This window comes from Telopea speciosissima, chromosome 1 (genome assembly GCF_018873765.1).
Source record: "Telopea speciosissima isolate NSW1024214 ecotype Mountain lineage chromosome 1, Tspe_v1, whole genome shotgun sequence".
In the NCBI taxonomy this organism is placed as follows: Eukaryota; Viridiplantae; Streptophyta; class Magnoliopsida; order Proteales; family Proteaceae; genus Telopea; species Telopea speciosissima.
This window is the reverse complement of record NC_057916.1, coordinates 55,299,229-55,326,114: the sequence shown is the minus strand read 5'-3', so window position 1 is coordinate 55,326,114 and position 26,886 is coordinate 55,299,229. Positions and strand designations below refer to the sequence as shown.

Sequence of the window (26,886 nt, the reverse complement as noted above, 5' to 3'; positions counted from 1 at the left end):
ACACATATGACTAGTAAGTCTCATGTTCTCTCTTCACCTTAGGAGATTGCACATCCTTATAGGATCATACTTATTGATGGCTCCTCTACTCATGTGACTGCTTATGGGTCTGCCACTCCACCATCTTTTCCTCAGTTAACTTTTGTTCTTTCTATTCCAGATTTACCTTTAAACCTTATGTCTGTTAGTCAACTGACACAATCCTTAAATTGCTGAGTCACCTTTTACCCAACCTATTGTGTTTTTCAGGCTCTCCAGAAAAGGAAAACGATTAGTGGAGGGCGTGAGAAGGATGGCCTCTACTATTTTGATGACTACTACTACGGCTGCTACATCTCCTCTTAATTGGCATTATCAGTTGGGACCTCTCTCTTTCCAAGCTTCAACATAGGTTTCCTAGTTGCAAGAACATATTTCCTCTTGAGTATGAAAGCATGTGAGCATGGAAAGCATCACCACACCTCATTCCCAACTCATGATGCTCCTCATAGTTCTTCTCTATTTCCTTTGATTCATTCCAATGAGTGTGGTCTTTGCCATGTCAAGAGTCAGTTAGGTTTTGTTTATTTTGTTACTTTTGTTGATGATCACGCTCATCTATGCTGAAATTAAGACTCAGTTTGGTGTGTTAATTAAAGTTTTTCGTTTAGTTAATGCCTTAGAATATACACAACGTGACATATCTAAGTTTAGTTTGCTTGGAACTAATCAGATTTGTTCTCCAATCTTCATATATATATATTGGTCTGGTGCCTTTGAGCTGCCTCAATCAACCATCAAGGAAATTGAAATTCGTATGTGCTCTTTCCTTTGGAAAGGTAAAGAAACTACTCAATTCCTTCATCCTATGAGTTGGGTATCTGTCTGCCTTCCCAAATCAGAGGGAGGCCTTGGTTTGCGAAGAATCAAAGAGGTCAATTCGGCCGGTATTCTCAAATTGATATGGAAGATTGCTGCCAAGAGGAAAAATTTATGGGTCGATTGGATCTATGTAGGGCTGCTTAAGAATGATTCCATTTGGATGGTCTCCCCAAGCTCTGATGCTTCTTGGATTTGGAGAAAATTTTAAAATCTCAGGCCTTCAGCTCTCGAGGTTGTAATTTGCAAGAATGATGATGGAGCTTCCACTAAGCTTTGGTTAGATCACTGGCATCCATTGGGTATTCTCCTTCTCCCTTGTTGGCTCCAGAGAGATACACAGAGTGGGTCTCCATATACACTCTTTAGTATCGGATATTGTTAAGTTTTGTAACCCGATAAGGGTGCTTTGGGCATTTCCTTTGTTATTTTGTTTCTTTATTTCTCTCCATAGCTATCATAGTCGGCTATGGAGGATACACTTGTAATTTTGTCCTAATTAATGAAATATATATTGAGGGGCTGAGGAGAGTCACTACTCACTTAAGCCATTCTCTCAATTCCTATCTTACTAACATGGTAAAAAACCCTATTCTGTTCTAAGGCCAAAAACCCACGTCCTTCCCTCCATCGTTTTCCCCTTCTTCCCTCTTCTCTTCGATCTTCTTTCTTCTCTTCTACTTGGTTCTTTCTCTTCACCTTAGGGCAGCACTAATGAAGTGATCTTACGATCTAGTTGCTGCCCTTCAAACCACTTCATCTTCTTCATGACATAAACTTCCATTTATGCCCGATAGTTGCTGCACTTCTCCTGGCGGTTTTGAAGTTTTTCCAAGTTTTAGAAGATTCAGCCTTGATACCTGCTGTAGGATGATCTTCCCTTGATTGGAGCTTCTCTTGCAACACTAACTAGCAACTATCAATCTTTCCCATCCCTTCTTTGCAGATCCTAACCTCTAATCGACATTTTTTTTCAGTTTTTTGTTCCCAAACTGCCTCTAATCGATTTCTGGGTTTGGACTGCTGGGCTGGCTATTGGTGTTTCCTTCTTTGGAGCTATTTACTACCCTCACAAGCTTCCCTCAACTTCAGTTTCTGCCATTGGTTGTTCACCCTTTTAAGGCATCTCACATCTCAGCTATCGAGTTCAGCCTACAAGGGTGCTCACCAAGTGTTTGATGAATTACCTGTTCTAGTTCACCTTCTCCGATTGGTGTGAAATTTTGTGGACATCTTCCATCATTATTGAAGAGTACTCGATCAAGCTTTTCAGCCTCTTTCATTGGAGATTTCTTGGGGTTCTTGCTGTTCCTTTTTTCAGCAATTACTCTCTTGTGTTGGAGCATTTCATTGACTCATCATGACTGGTTCAGACTCCTCTTCTGCAACCTCTGGGCAAGATGCGCAGCCCCAGACGGACCTCCTTCCTTTTTCAGCTCCAATCAAGCTTGATGGTCCCAACTATCTCAAGTGGTCTCGGACCACCTATTTGACCATTGCTGGTCGAGGGCTAACTGGCCATATCCTTGGGACCAACCCTATGCCAGCTGATGGGTCTCCGAAAGAGAAGTGGCTGTCCAATGATGCCATGGTGATGTCTTACCTGCAGCAATCTATACACGCAGATCTGTCTGATAATTTCATACTTCTGGAGACAGCTCATGCGATCTGGAGCACTAACAAGGAGACTTATGGGCGTGTTGGGAATGCTGCCCAAGTGTATGAGATTCACAAGAAGGTTAATGAGCTCACTCATAAGGAGTTGTCCGTCTCTACATACTATGCTACACTCAAGAGCTTGTGGCAACAATTGGATCATTACTCCATTTATCAGCCCTCTACACCTACTGATGTTGCCACCTACCGTAAACACGTCGACAGTATCTGTGTGTACGACTTCTTGGCTGGTCTGAATGTGGAGTATGACCCTATTAGAATGCAAATGTTGAACCAGTCTCCTTTTCCAACACTGGAGCAGTCCTTAGCCATGACTCATACAGAGGAGACTTGTCGGGCTGCAATGTTACAAGCTCCTACTGTTGCTAGGTCTGCCCTACAGACTACTGCAGGCCCTGCTCCTATTGCTACTACTGATAGTGGTAATGTTGCCTCCAAAGAGCCTGTCAAATGTGAGCATTGCCACAGGCCCTATCACACCAAGGCTCAGTATTGGAAATTACATAGGAAGCCTGCTGATTTTGAGGCAAAAAGAGGCCGGGGGAAGCTCAAACCGAAGGCCAATCTGACTGAAGCTACTGCTCCTACTGCTACAGTCTCCTCTGTTGACACTGGTTTCACTTAGGATGAGCTACTTGCCCTCCGTTGCCTGCTCTAGTCATCTTCCGCTGCACCTTCCACGGCACCTGCATCAGCTGCCTCTTCTGGTTCTTACTTTGCCTCAGCCTTCAGGTATTCCGGTCGGTAGTCATTATGCATCGGTAGTTTCCAGTCCTTAGATCATAGACTCCGATGCCACTGACCACATGATTGGCTCCTCTCATGTATTTCATCATTATTCTCCTTGTTCTGGTAGAGATACTGTTCGAGCGGCGAATGGTTCTGTCACGCCCCTATACCAATAAGGAATAAAATACAATAAAGGAGTGACTAGGACGACACGTGTCATCCCAATAAGCTACCAAGATCACAAATGCAGCGTCCCGATACACAGTCATTAACTTACATTAATACACATTAATATCAAAGTGCGGAAGATAGGGAATATTACATTCCAAAATAGATCAGCATTTACGAAAGCGTATAATTAAATAGTTATAAGATGTTCGTTGGCTAATGATTATAGTACTGTAGTTAACAAAATTTCTATGACCACCAAGTAACTACCAAGAGGAGTATAACATAATTGTTTATACAAGCATGAGGCCCAAAATGATCAAAAAGGGATCTAGTCCCAAATATCAGTACGGCCCGTAGGCACAATCATCACAGGGGCAACCATCACCATGATCCTCAATCACGACCTCTAGCTCCTCAGTACTAATATCATCATAGCTCGAAGACTGGACCTCGAGACCAGCAAAGTAACCTTCACCATTTGCATCAAAGTCTAAAGAGTGTGCACAAAGGGGGTTAGCTCCACTGAGCTAGTGAGGGGATAGGGAATGCACAAACACAAAGTTCACACATAGTCTATGATGCATGTAAATATTAAATTGATTTTCCACCTAACACACAGTCTAAGTCAATGGTATATGCTACTATGACAACTCGGGAAGACACCATGGGTCACTTATCTTATCGCCGCAGTGAAACCTCAGTTGTCACTAGGGGGCCTACGCCGGTCGAAGCCACAAAAATCACCCAGAGGCAGACCCCGAAGACCAGTGATCATCCCTGACCTGGCCACTCTCCCCCACACACCCCGATTACCCAATACCTAAACCTCTATTGGTAAGGGTCGTAGCATAGGGGAAATAAAACCTAACCGCAGTTATACTACATGCAAAATCCTATCGTCTCGAGAGGTATTCCAGGTGCATCAACGTCCCATACCATTTAGCACCCGGGTACCAGCATGACACGGCGCATACAGATCAATATGGCATACATTAAAATATCATATACATTTCTGGGGCTCTGGAACCGGTACTTCCCGGCATCGTAACCCGATACAAAGCTGAAATACATCACACAAATAGAATTATATCAACCAAGTAATGTAGAATATGCAAAGTATGCAATCATGCTTGGTTATGATGCAAGTAGCATAACGCATATTCATTTAATAATATCAAACCCAAACAATTACCCAAACCCACTCACCTTGGCTAAGATCTATTTGCCTGAAGGACTGCCAGTCCTCATAAGCACTTCGATATGCGTCGCCAGGCAAGTTGTTATAGCCTAGGGTTAATTAAACCAAAAGAAAACATTAAAAGATATGTAAATGGCTATGGAGTCAATGGGTACCCTTGGTTTAAGTTTTAAACCAAGGCCAGACTCAATTCTGGAAAGACAACAGCAGTGGTCGATTGGTACTGGTCCATCCAATAGACTAGTGGCAATCGACCAGTAGGGCTGGCAGCAGCAAACTGAAAAGGATTTTATGGTTTTGAACATGGCTTCCCACCACAGGGCTCGTAGGTGATGTTCTAATGATTCCCACACAGTTTGGTCAATTTTCAATCAAGTATCTATACTGGTTGATTGGACTGGTTGATCCATTCAACCCGAGTGAATCAACCTGTCACCCAAAGGTAGCAACAGGGCATGGTTTCCTATTTGGTTTACATGAATGGCATCCCATATGATGTTTCAAGCCATGGGGCTGATCAGGTTCAAGTCTGGTTCAAGTTTCTTGTAGTGGTCGATTGGTACTGGTCCATCCAATAGACCAGTGTAAATCGACCAGTGCATGTACTGCTCGAGAAAATAGGTGCCTTTTGAGGATTTGGCTTGTTTTTACTCAAAGTGAGTTGGGATTCAAGATCAGCAAACACCTTCACTATCCATTTTGACCCAATTTCATGGTCTTGAAGAGAGATTCAACATGCATGATGGATTTGGTTCATGTTCCATCAACCCATCATGCATGGCTACAGATTGGCTTCAAACATACCCAATTACTTAAACAGAACAGGAACGGGCTGAATTAAGTCATCAGAATACTAGATTTAAGCTATTGACTTAGGAATTTAACATGCATGTAAAGGAATGAGTCCTACCCTACAAATCCAAGGTTTATATACATCACTTTACATGTTAGATGGTCATTTCCATGGCTGCCATTTGGTATTCATGATGGTTTCAGGTTCTGGAAGTTTAAAAGAAACAATCAAAGAGGGGTTTGGCTTGCATGTTTATGGATTTGGGTTTTGAAGCTTGAATACAAGAAGAATTGAGCATAGGGTTTAAGAGTTGACAATCTGAACTACAAAAGGACAAGAATCAGAACTTAAAGAGAGGTTTCATGTTCTGAAACTTTAAAGAAATACAAACAGCAAGTATATTGGGCTGCATGCTTAGTGAATAATGTTCCTAAGCTCATACACATGACAGATTAGACATGAGAGGTCAAGGAAGCTAATAATTTGACTTATTGTCTAGCCAAAACCAGAATTTAAAGAGGTCTATGGGAAGGGAAAAATCGTGGGATGGAGGCTTACCTTAGGATTACCAAGGTTCAAGAGCTCCCAAGCCCTCTCTTCTTCTTCTACCTTCCTCCTTTCTCTTCTTTCTTTTCTCCATCTCTCTCCAACGTTTCTTTTTGGGAAAGAAATGAATTTCAGAAATAGAATTGGGTTTATATAGAGGCTGGCTTAAGGCCTATTTGGCTAAGGTCATTTTGGCTAAAACACATTCTATAGCCTATTCCTAAGCACTTAAGCCTATAGGTGGGCCCCACATGATCACATTGCCGAGGCAATATTCCCACGGGTTAGTTGGGATGCGGGGAGGTGATTCATGATGCGAGACACTAGGCCCCACACATCAGAGATGAAAAATACGCACAACAACAGCACTAGTTGATCGGACTCGTTGATCCGCATCGACCAGTGACAGCAACAGCAGGAAAGTTTGGGTTTGAAGTGGAATTTCAGCTCACTTGGAGGGAGAATTGGAAAATGGTTTCTTCTAACAAAAGGAAGTTCTATGAGTCTAGTTTCTAACAAATCAAGAATCAAGGCAATCGAGTTTTAGATGGTGGAGTTATGTCATTTTAACTGAACAGGGGTCAATCTGCCAGAATAGAAGAATTCAACCCACGACAGCAACTTGAAGTGGAATTTCAGATCACCTGGAGACAGAATTGGACGATGGTTCCTTCTAACAAAATTAAGATCTATGAATCTAGTTTTTAAGAAAATTGAAATCAAAGCAAATGATGTTCGGATGATGAAGTTATACCATTTTACTTAAGCAGGGGTCAATCTGCCAAAGTAGCAGAATTTGACAATCGAGTTGGGATTTAACAAGCATGTAAGGAATTGAGTTCTCATCAGGACATGTGAGGGTTTGGATGATCCAACCCCAACCTAGACTAGAACTTGTTCATAACCCTAGTCAGATCTCAAACCTAAAACAGGCTGAAAGCACTCTATTGTTTTGTGTCAGATCATCCATAGGCCAAGGCCTTCGCGTGACCACCCACCTACATGCATCTTAGGTCATTTATAATGTGTATTTGGGTAGGACCTTAGAATCAAGGCAAGATGCCTACCGAAGGCTGTGCATCTGGTGGTGAACTGTACAGTTGCAAGGAATTTGTGTTTGCCTTCTTAACGATATGTAGGTCCTCACAAACGGGCTTACGTCCTTTATCTCAACCACTCGATCAAAGCTCCACAGGTTGGCCCGAACCTCCAGAACTACAAGGGGGGTAGTAACAAATAGTAAATAGGGTCAATAACTTATCCCACTTCCGTCACAGTGTGTCCTCTGTGACCCCAAAGAGTTTCCTTACTACGATGCTAACTTCATCGAGGGACGAAGTGTCGATATGGCACGACACTGGGTGTTCCCTCCGGTACTCCTCGCTCTTAGGACTTGTACTAGAAGGATAGTCGGTGAAGTCGCCATCGACAAATTTGTCCCACTCCCGGTTGAGAAACCTCTCCTCGACGGGCAAACCCATGTCAAAGTTAATGATCTTATAGCTGGGTTTGACCATCATCGAGAACAGCTCACCAGCATACATGGCAGCATCATCTACACGTCATGAGGTTAGAGATAAACCATTAGAATCTCGGGTGTGGATGTAACAGGTTCCCTTTCTCCCATTCATGGAAAGGGTTTTCCATTCACTGCTCCCCTACCATTACCCTAAATTCTGTTTTGCATGTTCCTTCCTTTCCTACTAATCTTCTCTTCATTAATAGTCTAACCAAAGATTTGAACTGCAAAATAACCTTCTTTCCTTCTCATTGTGTCATACAGGATCTAGAGAAGGGCCACACGATTGGGGGTGGTAAGGTACATGGTGGTCTCTACATACTTGACACTGGTCAGACTTGTCCACCATCAGTTGCTTCTTCACCTCATCAGTTACATTCAACAACTTCTTCGGATCTCCAACTATGGCATTGTCGGCTTGGTCACCCTCCTCTGAGAACTTTAGACTTTGTGTTTCCTTAGTTAGTTAAAGATTGTAACAAGGACGAGTCTTTATGTGAAGCATGTGTCTTGACTAAGCAGACTCATTCTACTTACTCTCCAATCAATAAAAGTACTTCTCCTTTTGCTTTAATTCATACTGATGTGTGGAGCCCTACCCGTTGAGTTTCTACTTCTGGCTATAAATGGTTTGTCTCCTTCTTTGACTGCTTTACTCGGACCACTTGGGTGTACATGATGCAACACAAGAGTGAGGTTTTTTGCTGTTTCCAGCTATTCCATTGCATGATCCAGACCCAATTCAATGCCAAATTAAAAATTCTGCGGAGTGATAATGGCAAAGAATACATGGACGGTCAATTCCAAACTTATTTGTCTGAAAATGGCATCATCCATCAGACCAGCTGTATAGACACTCTTGCCCAGAATGTAGTTGCCGAAAGGAAAAATAGACACCTTTTGGAAGTGGCTCGGGCCATTATGTTTGCACGGCAGGTTCCTCCTCAATATTGGAGTGATGCTATACTCACTGCTGCCTACCTCATTAACCGTATGCTTACTCTGGTCCTTGATGGGTGTACTCCTGTCGACCTCCTTCAAGGTTCCTCCTCCTTTGTGGTCCCCTCAAAAATCTTTGGTTGTGTTTGCTATGCTTGCAATCATCACCTTCATGGTAAGCTTGATCCTCGGAGCATCCGATGTATTTTTTTGGGCTACTCCCCCACCCAGAAAGGCTACAAGTGTTATCATTCCCCTTCTCGGCATACGTTTGTTACCATGGACATTGTCTTCCATGAGTCCTTGGCATACTATTCTCAGCCACCTCTTCAAGGGGAGCATAATCCGATGTTTGAAGATGTGTCTGATCTTCTACCCGCTCCTACTCGGGGGGAGCCTCTTCTACCAGCTCCTGCTCAGGAGGAGCCTCCTTCTCCAGAAGCTCATGTCTCTAGTGTGCCTCATATTCAGGGAACACGAAGACCTGTGAGTCAAATCCCTGTGGATTAAGTCTTTAACCGGAAACACAAAAAAACATCTTGAGATTACCTCTACTGTACCACTTCTTCAACCGTCAGAACCTGATCCAGATCCAGATTCCGCTGCGTTGCCCGGTAAGGATCCCTCTCTTGACTTACCTATTGTTACCCGTAAGGGCGTTAGATCTTGTACCCAACATCTTATCACCAATTTTGTCTCCTATGATGCTTTGTCTCCTTCCTATTATGCATTTGTGTCCTCTCTTTCCTCTGTTTCTGTTCCTCAAAAATGGCAGGAGGTAGGTAGGAGACCTACTAGGAGCCAGACATCCAAGACCTGTTGAGCTGCTGGTTCGATGGGACAAAATTGCAATTGTAGGTCAAGTTTAGGTTAGGGTTAGGGTAATGGATAGGTATCTTATATGGTAAAGCTGGGCAGGTGTAGGGGGAGTCTAATGAACTAGGTTTTATTGGTTTTGGAAGAGTAGAAGTAGTTTAAATGTAATTGGCAGCAACTAAGGTTAGAGTTCTGAGAAATAGGGAAGTGATGGAATCTAGGGTTTAGAGGTGGAGTTAGGGCAAGGGCTTTAGGTCGAGTGTGGGTAGGGTGGAGGGGAATATATGCTGAAAGTTACATCTAAATCAGATGGTTAAATCTGGAGTTATGGAGGTTTCCTAGTAGAAGTAGGAGAGAGGGGTAAAACTGTAATTGCAGACAATCGGCTGGGTGGATGGTGCTGAAATTTGAATAGCGTCTCTCTTAGGGTTTGAGGTAGATTCGTTCAAATTTTTAGCAAGTTCTAATGATTAGATTTGGCTGGGCAAAATTCTCACGAAAATCACCTTGCATGTGACCTTCCAGAAGGGAAGAAGAATAGTTGCAGGTTTTAGGGTTCTAATGGATCTATGGTATTAATGGTGGATGAGGAAAGTAGTAATGATTGAGTTTTGGCAATGGGGATCGATGGGGCTGGGTTTCGAGGACTAGGAGAAGAAGGGTGATTGCTGAAACTGTAAAGTACTTACTTGAACATTGATCTTCAGTAAGTACATTGATCTTCAATGGCAACAGCTTTGAAGATGAACAATGGGGTCTCTCGATCTACCAGATGCAAGGAGATAAGGAGCAGCCCTCCCGATCTACAAGATGCAAGGAGTCGATTGGAGATCCACCAATCCCTTCACCTTGATATTACTCACAAGGCACACTCACGATGGAGCAAAGGCAACAACAAAGGCAGCAAGCATAAAGCTGAGTTTTTATTAATCAAATTCGTATTCAATGCTGGCCTCCTTTACAAACTTATATAGAAAACTCAAAAATAGACTTAGACACTAAAAAGGAAAGGCCTAACTCTATCCTTAACTTATTAGGTAACTTAAACTGACTAGGAAACTGAAATAGACTCAAAATAGAGTCCTAATCCAGTCCAACAAAACAATTAAAGGACAAACTACTAAAATCACTTTAATTGAACCGCTGGTTCAAACCAGCTTTGGACCAGTTCAATTTAAAACATTAAAAACATGAAGGGCAGGCTGGTGGCCAAGGGCTTCACCCAGACCTATGGCATTGATTATCAGGAGACATTTGCCCCAGTGGCAAAGTTGAACACCGTTCGGATTGCTATCATATGCTGTCAATCTTGGCTGGGATTTGCAACAATTGGATGCGAAAAATGCATTCCTTCATGGAGAGTTGGAGGAGGAAGTCTTTATGGAGGTCCCTCCAGGTTTTTCTTGGGACAAGACTCATGGGAAGGTTTACAAACTGAAGAGGCCATTATAAGGGCTGAAACAATCTCCTCGGGCTTGGTTTGGCAGGTTTCGTAAAGCAATGATCTCTGCAGGATACAAATAGAGCAATGTTGATCACACCTTGTTCATCAAGCGGAATGGAGATAAGGTTACTCTTCTCATAGTCTATGTCGATGACATAGTGGTGACTGGCAATGATGCAGAGGAAGTCTCTCACCTAAAGACATTCTTAGGCCGAGAATTCGAAATCAAGGACCTTGGACAGCTTAAGTACTTTCTTGGGATTGAAGTTGCCCGTTCTCCCAAAGGCATCTTCCTCTCCCAAAGGAAATATGTTCTAGACTTATTTTCTGAGACTGGTTTGTTAGGATGTCACCCATGTGACACCCCTTTGGAGGCTACTACTCGACTATAAGAGAAGGATGGTGATCCAGTTGATAAAGGGCACTATCAAAGGTTGGTAGAAAAACTGATCTATCTCTCCCACACGAGACCAGACATTACATTTGCTGTTAGTTTGGTCAGTCAGTTCATGCATGATCCCTACTCCACCCATATGGCTGTTGTTCTTTGTATTCTCCACTATTGGAAGTCAGCTCCAAGGAAGGGGATTCTTTTATCTCCACATGAGGCTTACACAGATGCTGCCTGGGGTGGTAACCCTGACAGAAAGTCCACTTCAGGCTATTGTACCTCTGTTGGAGATAACTTTGTCACATGGCGAAGTAAGAAGCAAAATGTGGTGGCTAGGTCCAGTGCTGAAGCAGAATTCTGCGCCATAGCCCAGGGCATATGTGAGCTATTATGGCTTCAGAGTTTGCTCTAGGATATTAGTGGTTCTATTCATCTTCCAATGATGTTGTACTGTGACAACAAAGCGGCAATCAACATTGCTCACAATCTAGTGCAACATGATCGTACCAAGCATGTGGAGATCGACCGACACTTCATCAAAGAAAAGTTAGAAAGTGAGCAAATCTGTATACCCTTTGTGAAGTCAGAAGATCAACCTGCAAATGTCTTCACTAAAGGGCTAAGTAGAAAGTTGTTTCATCCTAGTTTAGTCAAGTTGGGCATGCATGATATATATGCACCAACTTGAGGGGGAGTGTTAAGTTTTGTAACTCGATAAGGGTACTTTGGGAATTTCCTTTGTTATTTTGTTTCTTTATTTCTCTCCTTAGCTATCATAGTTGGCTATGGAAGGTATACCTATAATTCTGTCCTAATTAATGAAATATATATTGAGGGGTTGAGGAGAGTCACTACTCACTTAAGCCATTCTCTCAATTCCTATCTAACTAACAGATATCATTGACCAAAATGATTGGTTTCCCCTTCCCTCCCCCCTCCTATTAGAAATATGGAATGTACTCTCCTCCATCTCTAAAAGGCTGTCTGGATCTGGAGACATGGTCAGTTAGGCTCCAACTTCTTCATGCATGTTCAGTGCCAAGTCTTCATGGGACCTCGTTAGATTAAGGGGAACAACTTCCCCTTGGAAAGAGATCGCTTGGTTTAAAGGCCACACCCCTCGCCACAGCTTCTGTGTATGACATGCTCTCTCTAACTGCCTCCTTACGCAATCATTCCTTCTTCACCAGCACATCCCAGTTGATCCTACTTGTTACCCTTGCCAGAACGCCCCGGAAGACGCTCATCACAACTTCAAATGCTAATTCTCCTCCTCAGTTTGGGCAAGTGTTTTAAACCGTTGTTGGCCTAGAAGGTGAAGAATTCTTCCCTTCAATAGAGAGTTGATATGGGTAGATATGACTTTTGCAGGAAACTCTATTTGTGACTTGATTGGGAAACTTGTTTTTGGTGCAACCATGTCTTCCATTTTAATGGAGTAGAATATTAGAAGATGGACCTCCAACTCGAGATCTCTTCATCAGGTTTGGGATTCCATCTTTTTTTATGTCATCAGCAAAGTCCCTAGGTACACCTCTAGTTGCATTACCCTCCCCAAGGAACAAGCATATTGTTGCCTTCCCTCTTCTCTCCTCTCCCCTCCCCATTGAGGGTTCTCCTCTTGTATGTAGCATTGTTTTTTTACTCCTGGGGGCTCCCTTGTTTTTCTTTTCCTTTGGGTAATGATTATATTATTAACCCAAAAATATATATATATTTAGCTCTACACATGGTATGATACATCAAACTAGTTGCACTTATACTCCTCAACAAAATGATGTTGTTAAACAGAAAAACAGGCACCTCCTGGAGGTCACTTGTTCATTGATGTTTCACATGCATAATCCCAACTATTTATGGAGTGATGCCGTTTTACTACTTGCTATTTTATAAATCGCATGCCATCTGTTTTTCTTGGTAATCAATCTCCATTGTGTGTTGTTTTTCCTGATGGTATTTTGTTTGGTTTACCCCCACAAGTGTTTGGTTGTGTTTGTTTTATTCACAACCTTCATGGGAATTGATAAATTATCCCCGCATACAACAAAATGTATGTTTCTTGGCCATACTCACACTCAGAAAGGTTATAAATGTTATGATCCTATTAATTATCATTATTTTGTCAGTGTTGATGTTATCTTCTTTGAATCTACACCATGCTTTTCGGTTGAAAGCCGTTAGATGGATGTTAATGTTCTAATCTCCACCAATTCCGGCCCTTATTCCCTTTTCTGGCTCTCCCTCTGATAGTGCCCCCCTAAGCACTTGCAGGTCAACAAACGTCGCACCGAGTTGCTCCTTTGCAACCGCCCTCTACTTCATCAGACTTCTTGCATGGGGACCTTCCATCTCCTGACTTGTTAATTGCTCTTTGTAAAGCTACTCAAACTTACACTCAACAGTCCATTGCTTACCTTATGTCTCAATTTGTTACTATGTCTCATCTTCTCCCTTCACTTCGCAACTTTGCTTTGTCTTTATCTACTATGTTTGTTCCCACTAAGTATTAGGTGGTCTTGTTGCATCCTAGTTGGAAACGTGCTATGGATGTTAAGATGGATGCTTTGTTGGATTGTCGGACTTGGATTCTTACTGATTTACCCTCAAGAAAGGAGCTTGTACAGTGTCGTTGGGTGTACACAACTAAATATCTACTCGATGGTTCAGTTGAGCATCTCAAAGCTTGGTTGGTAGCACAAGGATTTGCTCAGACATATAGTGTCAATTATTTTGAGACCTTCTCTCTAGTGACGCGTCTTAATTCGGTCAGAGTTCTTATCTCCTTGGCAATGAATCTTGATTAGCCTCTGTTTCAGCTAGATATCAAAAATGCCTTTCTTTATGGTGATCTTGAGGAAGAGGTTTATATGGAGCAACCTTTGGGTATGTTGCTCAAGCGAAGAATGCGTCAAAAGTATGCTGTCTCCACAAGGCTACATATTGGCTGAAACAGCCTCCACGTGCCTAGTTCGATAAGTTCAGTGAAGTTATTGACGATTATGGGTTCACTCAGTGTTTCTCTGATCACTATGTGTCAGTGCGTCGTCAGAAGGACGAAGTTGTGATCCTATTTGTGTACGTTGATGATAACATAATTTTAGGTAATGACTCTTTTGACATTGAAGAGGTCAGGCATATCTCCATTGGCATTTTCAGATGAAGGACTTAGGGGTGCTCGAGTATTTTTTGGGATTGAAGTCATTCGTTGCAAGAAAGGTGTCAGTTTTTCTCAGAGAAAATACATTCTAGATCTTCTATTTGAGGCTGGCCTATTGGGTCGTAAGCCTGTTGATAACCTTATAGATGTGAATCTAAAGCTTGGGGTGTGTGATGGTAAAATTTTAAACATAAACATCAATGTAGAAGACTAGTTAGGAAACTTATTTATCTGATTGTCACTCGTCCGGATATTTCCTTTGCTATTGGAGTTATCAACCAATTTATGAAGTCCTAAACATGCTCATTGGGATTTTTTTTGTTGCATTCTGAGGTATCTCAAAGGTGCTTTAGCAAAGGTCTTATTTATCGTCGTCATAGTCACACCAGTATTGTAGGTTATTCTGATGCTGATTGGGCTAGTGTTGTCAGCAATCGTAGATCAGACACTGGATATTGTACATTTTTTTGTGGTAATCTTGTTTCTTGGAGGATCAATATGGAATTATTACCCCATGCTCATTCTATATTTTCTCCCTGGTTGATGATAGTAGGCACAGTGCAAATAATCTATGCAGCTTCAACATCTCTCGGTCAACATAACTTAAAAAAGAGAGTAAGAAGCGGCCTATTACGGTCAGGTCGAGTGCAGAGGCTGAGTATAGAGCTATGGCTTATACTACAACAAAAGTAGATGCGGTTGAAGTCTCTCCTATAAGAGCTAGGGTTCTCAGTTCCCAGACTAATAAGATGTATTGTGATAATCAGGCTGTAAATTATATTGCTAGCAATCCAATTTTTCATGAGATGAGCGAGCACATAAAGGTTGATTGTCATTTTGTGAGAAATGCAGTTATACAAAATCTTATTTCAACCCCGCTCGCCAACTCCAGCAATCAAATTGGTGATATGTTTACAAAGACACTATCTCGACTTGCATTTCTTGATGGTTGTTCCAAGCATAGTTCGAGAACTCGTTTCGTTTCGGTATTTCGAGCTGACCGAAATATTCGAAATTTTGGATATTTCGATCGAAATATTGTATTTTTTCTGGTATGTTACGATAGGTCATTTCGGTGGGTTTTAGGCCAAGTTAAGGCCTGAAACTTCATGGAAACCCTATTTTAGGCTATATAAACACATTTAAATGTTCAAATTGCAAAAATAGTCACCCAAAATGGTGTTTTGGATGTGCACCATTGATTGGCAACGTACGATCGAACCCTAATGTATAACTTAGTTAATTACACATTTACACATACACATTGTACATTAAACAAGTAAATTGACTAGGAACTAAGTTGGAAACATAATGACTCATAAGTTAAGTCATAAATCATAATATTAAGTACATAAGACATTAAGTCAATAACAAGTTAACAAATAACAACTTAAGAGTTGAGATTTAAGAAGATGATATCAAACATTCCAAATCACAATATGTCAATATCCCCAATTGTCCCCTACAAGGCTACAAGTCAAGTAATCAACTAGTCATCCTTCATCTCAAATGTTTACAAATTTGCTAATAATAACTACTCCGCCGTCCAGGATCAACCCCACTCATGGTCCGCTAGAGCCGACGTGTATTGCTCTCCGACTGTAGGACAAATGCATGCCACGTCATAGTCTGGGAGAAGAAGCGAGTGTAGTCATCCACAGTGGCCATGTAAACTGCATCATCAACATGCTGAAGGTAACCTATCCTAGGATATAGGTCACCAAACTGTGAAGAAGTACTACCCACTGATCCACTATGATATGAGTCATATGACAGCTCTGGGAGCATGTACGGGTTGTACGGCTGCGGTTGGTGGGTTGGGTAGCCAGTATAGGAAAAGAAGTCATCCACAAAAGACGATCCACTATATCCTTGTGAGTGGGAGTCATACTCAAAACTGGCAATGGATGGAGAAAATATAAGCTGCTGCCCCCAAGGGTACTGCCCAGAATGCCCTTCACCATATGGATGTGAATGAGATGAACCATGCTCTGATTGTGCTGGAGATGGACTGCTGTCTACATGAAAAGATGGGGCACGGAAATGCCCACTCGATCTACTGTCTCTATCGCCAATACTCAGTCCACCAACGAGCCGGATAGGGCATCAATGTCCATAAGCTCACCTACCTACTAGTACCACTACCACGACCACCGTGGACGGGATCGCCACGCCGCTTTCTCGAGTAGGTCGAGGTGGACGATGTGGGCCGTGTGGTGGTGTGGGGCCGGTGGGGGCACGGATTGCCTCTTGCTACTCTTGTACCACAAACGGGACTCGAGTTCCCTCATATGCTTGACCACCATCACCATCATCATCACGTCCATCATTACCTTCATCATCACCTCCATCATCACCATCTCCACCAGGACCACCACTACCATCTCCACCAGATGACATAGACCAATCTTCATCCTCCTCATCAACACCACCAGTAGACTGGAACGGTATGGGTGACGCGTCCCGTGCATGTACCTCACCCTCTGCAGCCATGAAGTCAGTCCACATCGACTTCTTCATGTGTTCGGCTATCATGGGGTCGTGTCTACCTCCAGGTGATCTAACACTGGCTCACCTCTATCCTCACCCAATCAACAATAGGATCTTCACCATCTGACTCCACCTGGAAAATGTCTGCGAGATCGATATTTTCCCTGATACCCTCTTGTCCAATGCGTATGTGTTGCATCTTCAACCTCAAATTATAATGCACATACACTAAGTCAGAGAGACGTTCAACCCAATCTATTTCTCCTCTTGGAGTGGATGAGAGAAAATGTACTCCAATTCCGTTCACGGCCGATCTTGAACATGTCTGGGAGAGAACCTTGATTGCTATTTTTCTTAAATTGTTTGCCGAACCCCCATACAACACCCACCATTCAGCTGCATTACAACAAAAGAAACATTTCACCTTCATTTCAAAAGAATAAGATATTGAATTGAGTAATGACTAATGAAGTAATGACTAATGAGTACCGGCATCACCGCGTATTCGGCCTTGCTGTGCAGCTTCGGTTCCAAAACTTCCCAATGCATCCCTAAAAGTCTTCAACTATAATCATTTGGAAAATATTTAAAATTAGTAATGACTCACTACTATTTAGTATTAAATTGAGTAATTCCAAATGAATTATAACTTATAAGACTCACCTCATTGTTGCATATCGCCTGTAATTTATTATTCGGCTCCAACTTAGCAACTACTTCTTTGACTGCGTCAATAAGACTATTATTCAACCCAAGCCTATGACTGTTTTGGTACTTAGGGTTCAAATAATATGCTGAAATTGACATTACATATTGACTACTTAGTAATATATCCTTCAAATTAACTTTAAAAGATGTAATTGCATAAAAAACAAAGAATGTATCACCAGCCTTATGCAGTGGATGCATAAGTTGATTTTCCCAGCGCTCCTTGATAATTTTGAGAAAGTGTCTGCTACCTCGTGGATTTGCATTATAAACACCTTCATTCATCAAGTCTATGGCAGCATATAGATGTGGCATGGTTGGTCCCTTGATAGCAGAATCAACTATATGCAAAACCTTGACCACTGGGTCCAGAAGTTGTACCACTTTATGCAACTTAGACTAAAGGTCATCTAATGAAATTGTAGCTTGTGCTTCCCTACCACCATGGGTATTGGACCCATTCCAGTTGAACCAGTCTTCAGAAGCAAACATTGATCTCAGTCCAGACTTCTTGGTCTCTATACTCTTGAGTGCAATGTAGTTGGTGACGAATCTAGTTATGCCTGGCCTCACTAAGTCACCCCCACACTTCTCCCTCAAGAGGTTTAGTGCAAACCCATGGTCGTAGACAAAGTTGGTCATTTGCCTTGCCTTTTCCACAACATGTTGTACCAATTTGATCTTTCCCATGTCCTTCAACATGAGGTCTATACAATGGGCAACACATGGAGTCCAAAACAACCGAAAATTATTGTTTTGCATCAACCTCTCACCGGCACTCTTGTAGTTGCTTCCGTTGTCCGTTACAATTTGGACAACGTTCCCCACTCCTACATCTTCTACCATTTCCTTCAGCAATTTGTAGATATACTTTGCATCCTTTTTCTCCTTGGATGCATCAACAGACTTCGAAAGACGGCCTCCCATCACAATACACCATAAAGTTGATGATGGACTTTCTTGTAGGACCAGTCCAACCATCACACATTATGGTCACCCCATAGTTCTCCCACAGCCCCCTCATTTCATTGATGTAGTCTTCAAGCTCTCTCTTCTGTTGGGGCAAATACACATTCATAATCTCATATGGGGTGGGCCCCTTATACCTTGGGCCAGCCTCAGCAATGGAATCTATCATAGTCTGATAAAAAGGGCCTTGTGCTGTGTTTGCTGGGATGGTATGGTATAACATCCACTTAGCTATAGATTCCTTCACCATCCCCTTCAGATTTTTCCATGCTCCCTTGATTTTCAGTTGTGTGTTGCCTTTCTTTCTATAAACACCAGGTGTTTAGTAAAGTGTTGGGTCATCTTGTGGTGGTATAGGCGGAGGGGGAGCTGCCCTCATACTCTGTGATCTCCTAAAGGGATTAGGCAACCCACCTCCTCCACTTGTACCTGCTCCTCCACTACCATTAGCACCAGCTCTAGAGGTACTAGCTCCTCCACTACCACCTACTCTCTGTCTCTCGACTCTCTCCTGATCCTCATGATAACTGGCTCTGCTCATCATCTGTGCTCGTCTCCAATCCCTAGCCTCTTGCTCAGTCTCTATATCATCAGGAACATAGACATCATCACTGTCATCATCATCATCATCACGATGGCTTGATTGGCCTCCCGCTATACACCTCACTGTTTCCTCAAGATCTACTTTTGCCTTCTCCCTCTGAGCCTTCTTCTTACTCCCTCCCTTCATGTAATCAATGACAGCCCTAGATACCTCCACAGGGACCATATGACATGCGACCACTTCAGGAGAATTCCCAACTAGATGTTGTTTGAGTCTAGTGGCACCACCTCCCAAAAACTGCATGTGACAATAGTTGCATTGGGATTTTCTTTTATCCCCATCAATTGGAGTGCCATGCAACCATGCAATGTCACCCCTAGTGTGCCTGGGTGTGCTCCCGTCCCCCTGGGTCTGGGCCGGCTGCCTCTGACCCTCTTGCCTCTGGCTCTGTCGTTTACCACGGTTCGTCATAATCAGACTAGTTTACTGTTGCATGAATAAAAGACAATTCATTAATCACTGAAGCACATCAATTCTTTTAGTTTAAACGTTTAAGAATTAAGATTTAAGAGCACTAACACAAGTATATAAGTATATAACTATTTAGTATTTTTCCCCTAACCCTCATATTTTTCTCATATTTAAAAACAATTTTTAAAAATATTTTTCAAATAAATATTGGCCTAGCACAACAAAATCGAAAAGATATGTAAATGGGCAGCAAATAAGAAGTATGTACAATTTACTTTTATATTTTTCAGTAATTTTAAAACAAAAACCTCATATTTTTTCTTATTTTTTGCTATTTTTTTGAATTTTTTAATTATTTTTTATAATTTTCAAAAATTAAAATAATTAATTATTGGCAGAAAAATATTTTTGACACCATGAGACCATAGATCGGCCAATGGTGTCTAACATATATTTAATTCATCACCATACAATATACATAACCCCTATTATTTTTTTATTTTTGTTGTAAATAAATCCAATTTTTGAAGTAGAAAAATAAATAAATAATATATATATATCAAAAAAAAATTTCGACACCGTGAAGTCGTAGGTCGGTTTCCGGTGTCTAACATATATTTATTTCATCACAAACAAACATGTTGATCAAGCATTTCCCTAAAAAAAATCAATTTTGAGAATATGGTTTTACCTGGAATAGTGGAAAGGCTTCACAGATGTGCTAAGAAGTTTGTTCTCCAAGTGATTCCGGCGTAGATGCGGCAAGGATTCAAGTGGGAAGTGGAAGATTGAAGAAAAAATGAGTAAAAACCTTCAAAAACCAAGCAAAAGAGGAAAAATGCTCTTTTTTTCTCAGTCTCGGTCGAAATTTTGACCAAGACTATCGAAACATGGTATTTTATATAAAGCATTTTCTCGAGATTTTCGAAATCTCGCGAGATTTTGAAAATATCTCGAAATATCTCGAAATCTCGAGAATTTCGATCGAAATTTTGTATTTTTTTTATTCGAGGGGGTCGAAATCTCGAGATTTTGAACTATGATTCCAAGCTAGGTATGGGAGATATATATACTCCAACTTGAGGGGGAGTGTTAGAGTATAAGTCTCGGTTTGAGGTCCATGGACCTCTGTACCATGGGATCATGACTTGTTTAAGTAGTTTAGTTTAGTTTCTAATTGTGTTCTCTTTCCTATTGTAATTAGACTTTAGTCTTAGTAATGTTCTATTCTGATTATGTAATCTGTCCAGACTTGATAAAAAAGAACATTGGCTGGTGCAATAGATATTACTCACTTCTATCACACAGCCTTCCTCCATCTCTCGGTCTTCCCTCTTCTTCCTCTCTTCTCTTTTTCTCTGGTTCTGATCTCTGATGTGTTTAGTTCTGATCTAATTACAGACTCCATTTGTCAACTCAGGCGATCAACTTGGAGATATGTTCACCAAGACAGTGTTCTGACCTGCATTTCTTAGTGGTTATTCCAAGCTAGATATGGGAGGGTGGACCTTGGTGCAACGGTTAGGTTGCTCCATTGTAACCAAGTGGTCACGGATTCGAGTCTCTGGAAACAACCTCTCTGCGAAGCAGGGGTAAGGCTGCGTACATTATGACCCTCCCCAGACCCCGCAGTGGCGGGAGCCTCATGCACTGGGTACGCTCTTTTTTTTGTTCCAAGCTAGGTATAGGAGATATATATACTCCAGATTGAGGGGGAGTGTTAAAGTGTGTATCATGGCTATTGTTCCATTGGTGTTCCATGGAACAGCATACCGTGGGATAATAATTAGTAGTTAAGTTGTAATTAGTTTGTGATGTTTGTTTAGTTATTTCATATTGTAATTAGACTTAGGTAGTTATTCCCTTTTTATTGTAATTAGTCTTAGGCTCTTAGTAGTGTTCCTACTAAGAGTCAGTTACTGTTTAATATAAAGATGAGAGCCAGTCCACGATAGGGGCATAAGCTTTATTGTATTCTACATCCCATTCTCTCTCTCGGTTTCCCCTTTCTTCCTTCGTTTCTTCTTCTTTTTCTCTCCATGGCTGGTTTTCATAGCTTTGATATTATTACTTATCAAAATACAGTTATTCTTTGAATTTACCATATAAATAAGAGTTTTTATCAGAGCACTAGGGTCGACTTCAAAAACTTATGAAGCAGGAAACCAAGAAAATCTATTTTAAATAGTATTAAACAGACTCTACTGAATATTTAAAGACAACAAACAAAACTATAGTAACATGGTAGCTGTAAATGCCAGTAAAAGATAGAATAGATTATGAACTTCGGTAGAAAGTTGTTTTCACAATGGGAGGGACAAATTGAATGATGTTATCTTAACTTCACAAAAAATTGACTAATGAATCCAAATGAGTGTGCCTGCGTCTTTTTTTATATTGTTTAACACACAATGCAACTGTATTCACCTTCTTCATTATATTCCGAATAGGCTCAATGATGCTTCTTGGTTCCACGGTACCACACGTGACACTTGGTAACAAAGGTGTAAATGTGAAATAATTACAGGGAGACACCACCTCAACATCGAACTTGGTGACATCCAGATCTTTAAGAAAACTTGTGCCAGCCCAACCAGTTCCAAGCACCACAATTTTCTTCTTCTTGGGCTCTATTTTAGAAGCTTGGCCACTATGTGTACCAAGCTCCGACTGTGTCTCCGAGTAAGCCACAAGACCTCCACTACTGCAATAAGCAACATTATGAGTACAATCCATGAGTAATTTTGGTATGCTACAACATTAAACAACATAACAAATTCACTTGGAGAAGGAATCGCATAAGGATCTGCTATTGCACAACCTTGCAAAACATGGAATCAATGAGCAGGACAAATAGTAGGGTGTGGCAGTTAATTTAATTTAGAGAAATATTTCTTCTTTCTCTATTTCTTATATTTCACTACTATTTTTCTGTTGTGGTATAGATATATTTAAAACTTGGGTACTTATTCAATATACGGAATTGCTGCTATTCATATAGTTTTTCTGTTAAATCTCTAAATCCTTATTTATTCTAAAATCCAGAATCAATTTCAGATTACACCCCGATATCAAACATCATATTGGTAAATTAGGCATCAGAGGAAGCTGAAAGAGATGTGGAATATAAAACAAAGTCTATCCTTCCTCACAGGAAAATATTTAAGGTTTTGATCGATGTAAAATGTCATAAGAATTTAATTCATGTGAAAGCATCCAACTGCAAGAATCTAATTCATGTGAAAGCATCCAACTACAAGAATCTAATTCATGTGAAAGCATCCAACTGAATCTTAAGGTTAATTCAACTCAAGAATTTTGCAGAGTTTCAGGAAGTAAAATCATCATTTCAAAGTGTGAGGTATTTCAAATTTTCAGTAGTGCCAAGTTTAAGCTTGATCATATAGAATAATTGGAGAAATGTGTTTGACAGTGTACTGAAGTTGGATGCCGCTTTTGACATAGAGAGAGAGAAAGGAAGTCCAATTCTACAGTGTCGCCAACTCCTCTGGATAGGTACAAGGCAAAAGTACTGACATTGGAAAAAAAAATTTTGGGTGGAAGTGGAAGTGCAGAAAACAGCACAGTAGCAAAACGTTGCTGTGTCATTAGAATGTCCAACCGAACTTTCAGAAAAGGCAAATGAAAGAGAAGCAACTACAAATGTTGATACTAGAACAAAACCTAACCAGGCAAGAAAGAAGCACGAGAAAAGAATGAGGAGGAGAAACCAGAGAGTACCAAATATGACACCGAAATTCAGGGGAAAACTCCATGTGGCCCTTTTAAAATGGAAGTACGAGACTTCACTAAAATCTAAACAGGAGGAAGCAACTAAAGCAATCACCAAATGGTTATTAGCCTTCTCCCGTTTTAAGGATCCAGGTGTATTGGTTTTGTGATCAGCAATAGAAAGCCAATCCATGCTTTTAGATGGGCCCCTGCATAATGACAAGTTGATTTTGTTAGACTTCACGCACATCTACACTTCAAATCAGACTGCAGCCTATTCAAATCTCCAACCCTGGAAAGATATCATAAGCGTACTTATCACCTCCCAAAAATATAAAGCCAAAATTAACACAGTGGGCACCATAATTGAGGGTGCCTGATGAATATTTATGAGCATATCGTCTTCCGTCAAGCCAGCAGAGGGCATTACAACTTATTCCATACAATGCTTGTCCAGAACACCCTTGACCATGCCCTGCACTCTATTCAAATAGTTAGTGAGGATATAACTCTCTGTTATGGTTGTTGTTTGTAGCAGAGAGAAATGATTTAACCATTATTTTCCATTACCACACTTTATTACTGTGATTCTCCTCCTTGAGACTGTAATAGGATAGTAAAGCTTCTTGAGTATTGTTACTGTTAAACTAACATCTCTAACTTAATCCACAACGTAAATTGCTTGTTAACACTCTGAAGTTAAACTCGAATCAAATTCTGTAATTAAACCAAAAAGGGATCCAAACACAGAGTATGTTTAGGGGGGAAATTAGTAGAAACTACAAACAGTTCCATGCCAATCCCTGAGTTTATCCATCGGATACTGTGTGTTTACGACGATGAGAGAAGAACAATGTCGCACAGCGCAGAGCTAATCAAGACGAGCAAAATCAAAATTTAGACTCAGAAGAATCAAGCAGTAGCAAGAGTGAGCTTCAACACTCACCTAAAAGATGAAAATAATTCGTAAGATCCACGAAATAGGATAAACTAAAATGGTCGGTCATACTAAAGTGAGGAAAATAAAAACTTCAATAAAATTCAGGGGAAAACGAGATCAGAACCTGACAGTGACAAGAACCAGCAGCTTCGACAAAGAAGGGTAGTCGTGAAAAGCTCTGGAAGCTCGGCCGATGAAGGAAAACCCCCTCATTTCGGCGAAATTTCCGATCGAGAAGCGTAAATCAGATACTTCTGTCTAGTTTTCTGCTTGATCCAGAAAAGCACACTTCCCCGTCACACTGTCTTCTTCCTCTGAAACCGTATGAACAAGGCAACGGTGCGTTCATATACCTGCCGGCTTCTGCGCTACATTTTTACTGACGTGGTTTTTTATTCATTTATTCCTAAAAGTTGGGAAAATGTAGCGGGAAATACTATCTTTGGACTATATAGAATTCAACGATGAGGTGAATAGGAGCCTTCATAACCATTAAAACGGTATCTAAGATCAGAGAGAGGTAAACCACAACTTAAACCACTTAAGGTGAGTGGAAAGTATTGTTGTCCACTAAAAATGGGATCTATGGTCGGAAAAAGACAAATCCGCATCAGGTTAAGTATCTCATTTAAAAAAATGAGTAAATTACATGTCACCCCTTGATTTTTAAAGGAGATCACTCCATGATTTTTGAAAAAACTTAAACCACCCTTTATACAGTAGCGATGTTAGTCTACTATTATTTATTAATGTGAAATTATTATTTTACCCTTATACTAAAACATTAAAATTAAATTTACAATACTACTTTTCTTTCATTTTCAACATTAGTCAAAGGTAATTTAGGGATTTAAATTTATTTAACTAGCTGACATCATCATTTAATAATATAAAACTAACGATACAGACTAATTTGTCATATTGGGATCTAAATCAGGGGTAATTTGAGTTTTTTTTAAACTGGGGGGTAATCTGAGTTTTATATGAAAATCAAGTGGTGACATATAATTTACCTTTCAAAAACAAAAAGAAAACTTTGAACTACGTATCTGTTACAGAAGAGAAATTTTTTATTCAAAATTACAAATCACCTCTTGATTTTCAATTGAAACTCAGATCACGCCTTGATTTTTTGAAAAATCTCAAATTACCTCCTCTACAGTAACGGTGTTAGTCTGCAATTTGTTATTGATTTGAAAGGACTAGTTTACCCTTGTATTAAAACATTAGAATTAAATTTACATTACTATCCTTTTTTCATCTTCAACCTAAAATATCCCATCCCTTCCCTACAACTCAGCTGGCAACACCGCCACCGCCGCCGCTCTCTGCTTCGCTCTAGCCCTAAGTAGGGGTGTCAATGGGTCGGGTTGGGCCGGGCCTGCCTAAACCCTGACCCGACCCTAGAGGCCTTAACCCTGACCCTGACCCTGACCCTGACCCGACCCTGTCAGGGTCAAGAAACTCTCAACCCTGACCCGACCCTGCCAGGGTCGGGCCGGGTCGGGTTGGTCTTGATTTATGGCACCATCCACGTGTCTCATTAGACCATGTTTTTGTAACATAGGATCTCAACCTATGGGACAACTAATAAATATGTTGAAAAAAATGGCGTGTGTATAAACTCTCTCTCTACAATTGTAACTGTGTCCCCTCAATAGGCCTGGAAGCTTATAGGGGCTACAACTAAATAACAATCATGTCAGTGACTCTTTTTATGGTCCTGATCAAAATAGTAGATGATCTACTCTTTTTATGGGTTCCCACTTCATGATGATGACAAAGCTAGTAGTTATCTCTGTACAATTCTCTTCTATTTTTTTTTTGTCAAGAAAATACTTATATTAAGTATATAATATATATATATATATATATGTAATATTATATACCTATAATTAATACAGGGTCGGGTCGGGCCGGGCCGGGCTAGGTCGAGGATCTAAACCCTGACCCGACCCGACCCTGCCAGGGTCAGACTATAACTAAACCCAAACCCGCCCTTAGGGTCAAAAAATCAGGGTCGGGCCCGGGCCGGGCTCAGGGCGGGTTCGGGCGGGTTCGGGCGGGTTCGGGCCAGCCGGGCTTTATTGACACCCCTAGCCCTAAGGTTCATACGATACAAAGAAGCATCGAACCATATTCCAGAAGAGGAACTTCCACAGATCGTCTCTCCACAGACGAACAGAGGAACTTCCACAGAGGGTTCCCAATATGGAAAACAAGAAGAGGAACTAAAAGTTGAGAAAGAAACTCCTTTGAAAATACGACGCAGATCCCTAGTAGGAAACAGTCCCAAATCCGTCAAAGTTGGAGACACTTCTTGTTGTGCAGCATCGGAATCAGTACTACAGCAGGAACAAGTCTAGTATCCATGATGGATTTGGTTCTTCTCCATCCAGAAGCTTCAGTCAGATGAATTGTAGAACTTTTCAATCTGCCAGGACTCAATTGTTTGAAGAATAATAGCAGAACAATGGAACCACAACAATCAGTAACCAAAACCACCATTTATTATCAAGAATTAATGCTTGAAGAATAATAGCAAAAATAACCACAACCAGAATTTATAACATGGAGAGTTAGCAATTCCTGCCCAACTAAATTCCACATCTTCAGGCAAATTCTATAAGTTATTTACGGTTCTCAATATGATCCTTCAATCTCCTTCATATAGACTGTTCAAATCAAACTTGTTAGAGTACAAAGGGTTTGGATTCGATGTTTTTGAAACTAGGGTTTTCCGAGAAACGAGTTCACATTTGGGTGGGACGGGTACTTTCCTGTTAGGGTTTTG

General features: G+C 41.0%; 1 protein-coding gene across 1 annotated transcript in view; it reads right to left on the bottom strand.

Moving 5' to 3' along the window:
• Positions 1 to 24,396, bottom strand: part of LOC122642561 (external alternative NAD(P)H-ubiquinone oxidoreductase B1, mitochondrial-like) — a 121,208-nt gene extending 96,812 nt beyond the window's left edge. The window contains exons 1-2 of the mRNA XM_043836076.1: positions 24,217 to 24,396; positions 21,848 to 22,124 (exon numbers count right to left, since the gene is read on the bottom strand). Of these exons, the coding sequence (XP_043692011.1) occupies positions 21,848 to 22,124; positions 24,217 to 24,305 (366 nt within the window). The 5' untranslated portion in view covers positions 24,306 to 24,396. The remainder of the gene's footprint in view (positions 1 to 21,847; positions 22,125 to 24,216) is intronic.
• Between the last annotated feature and the right edge of the window lie 2,490 nt (positions 24,397 to 26,886).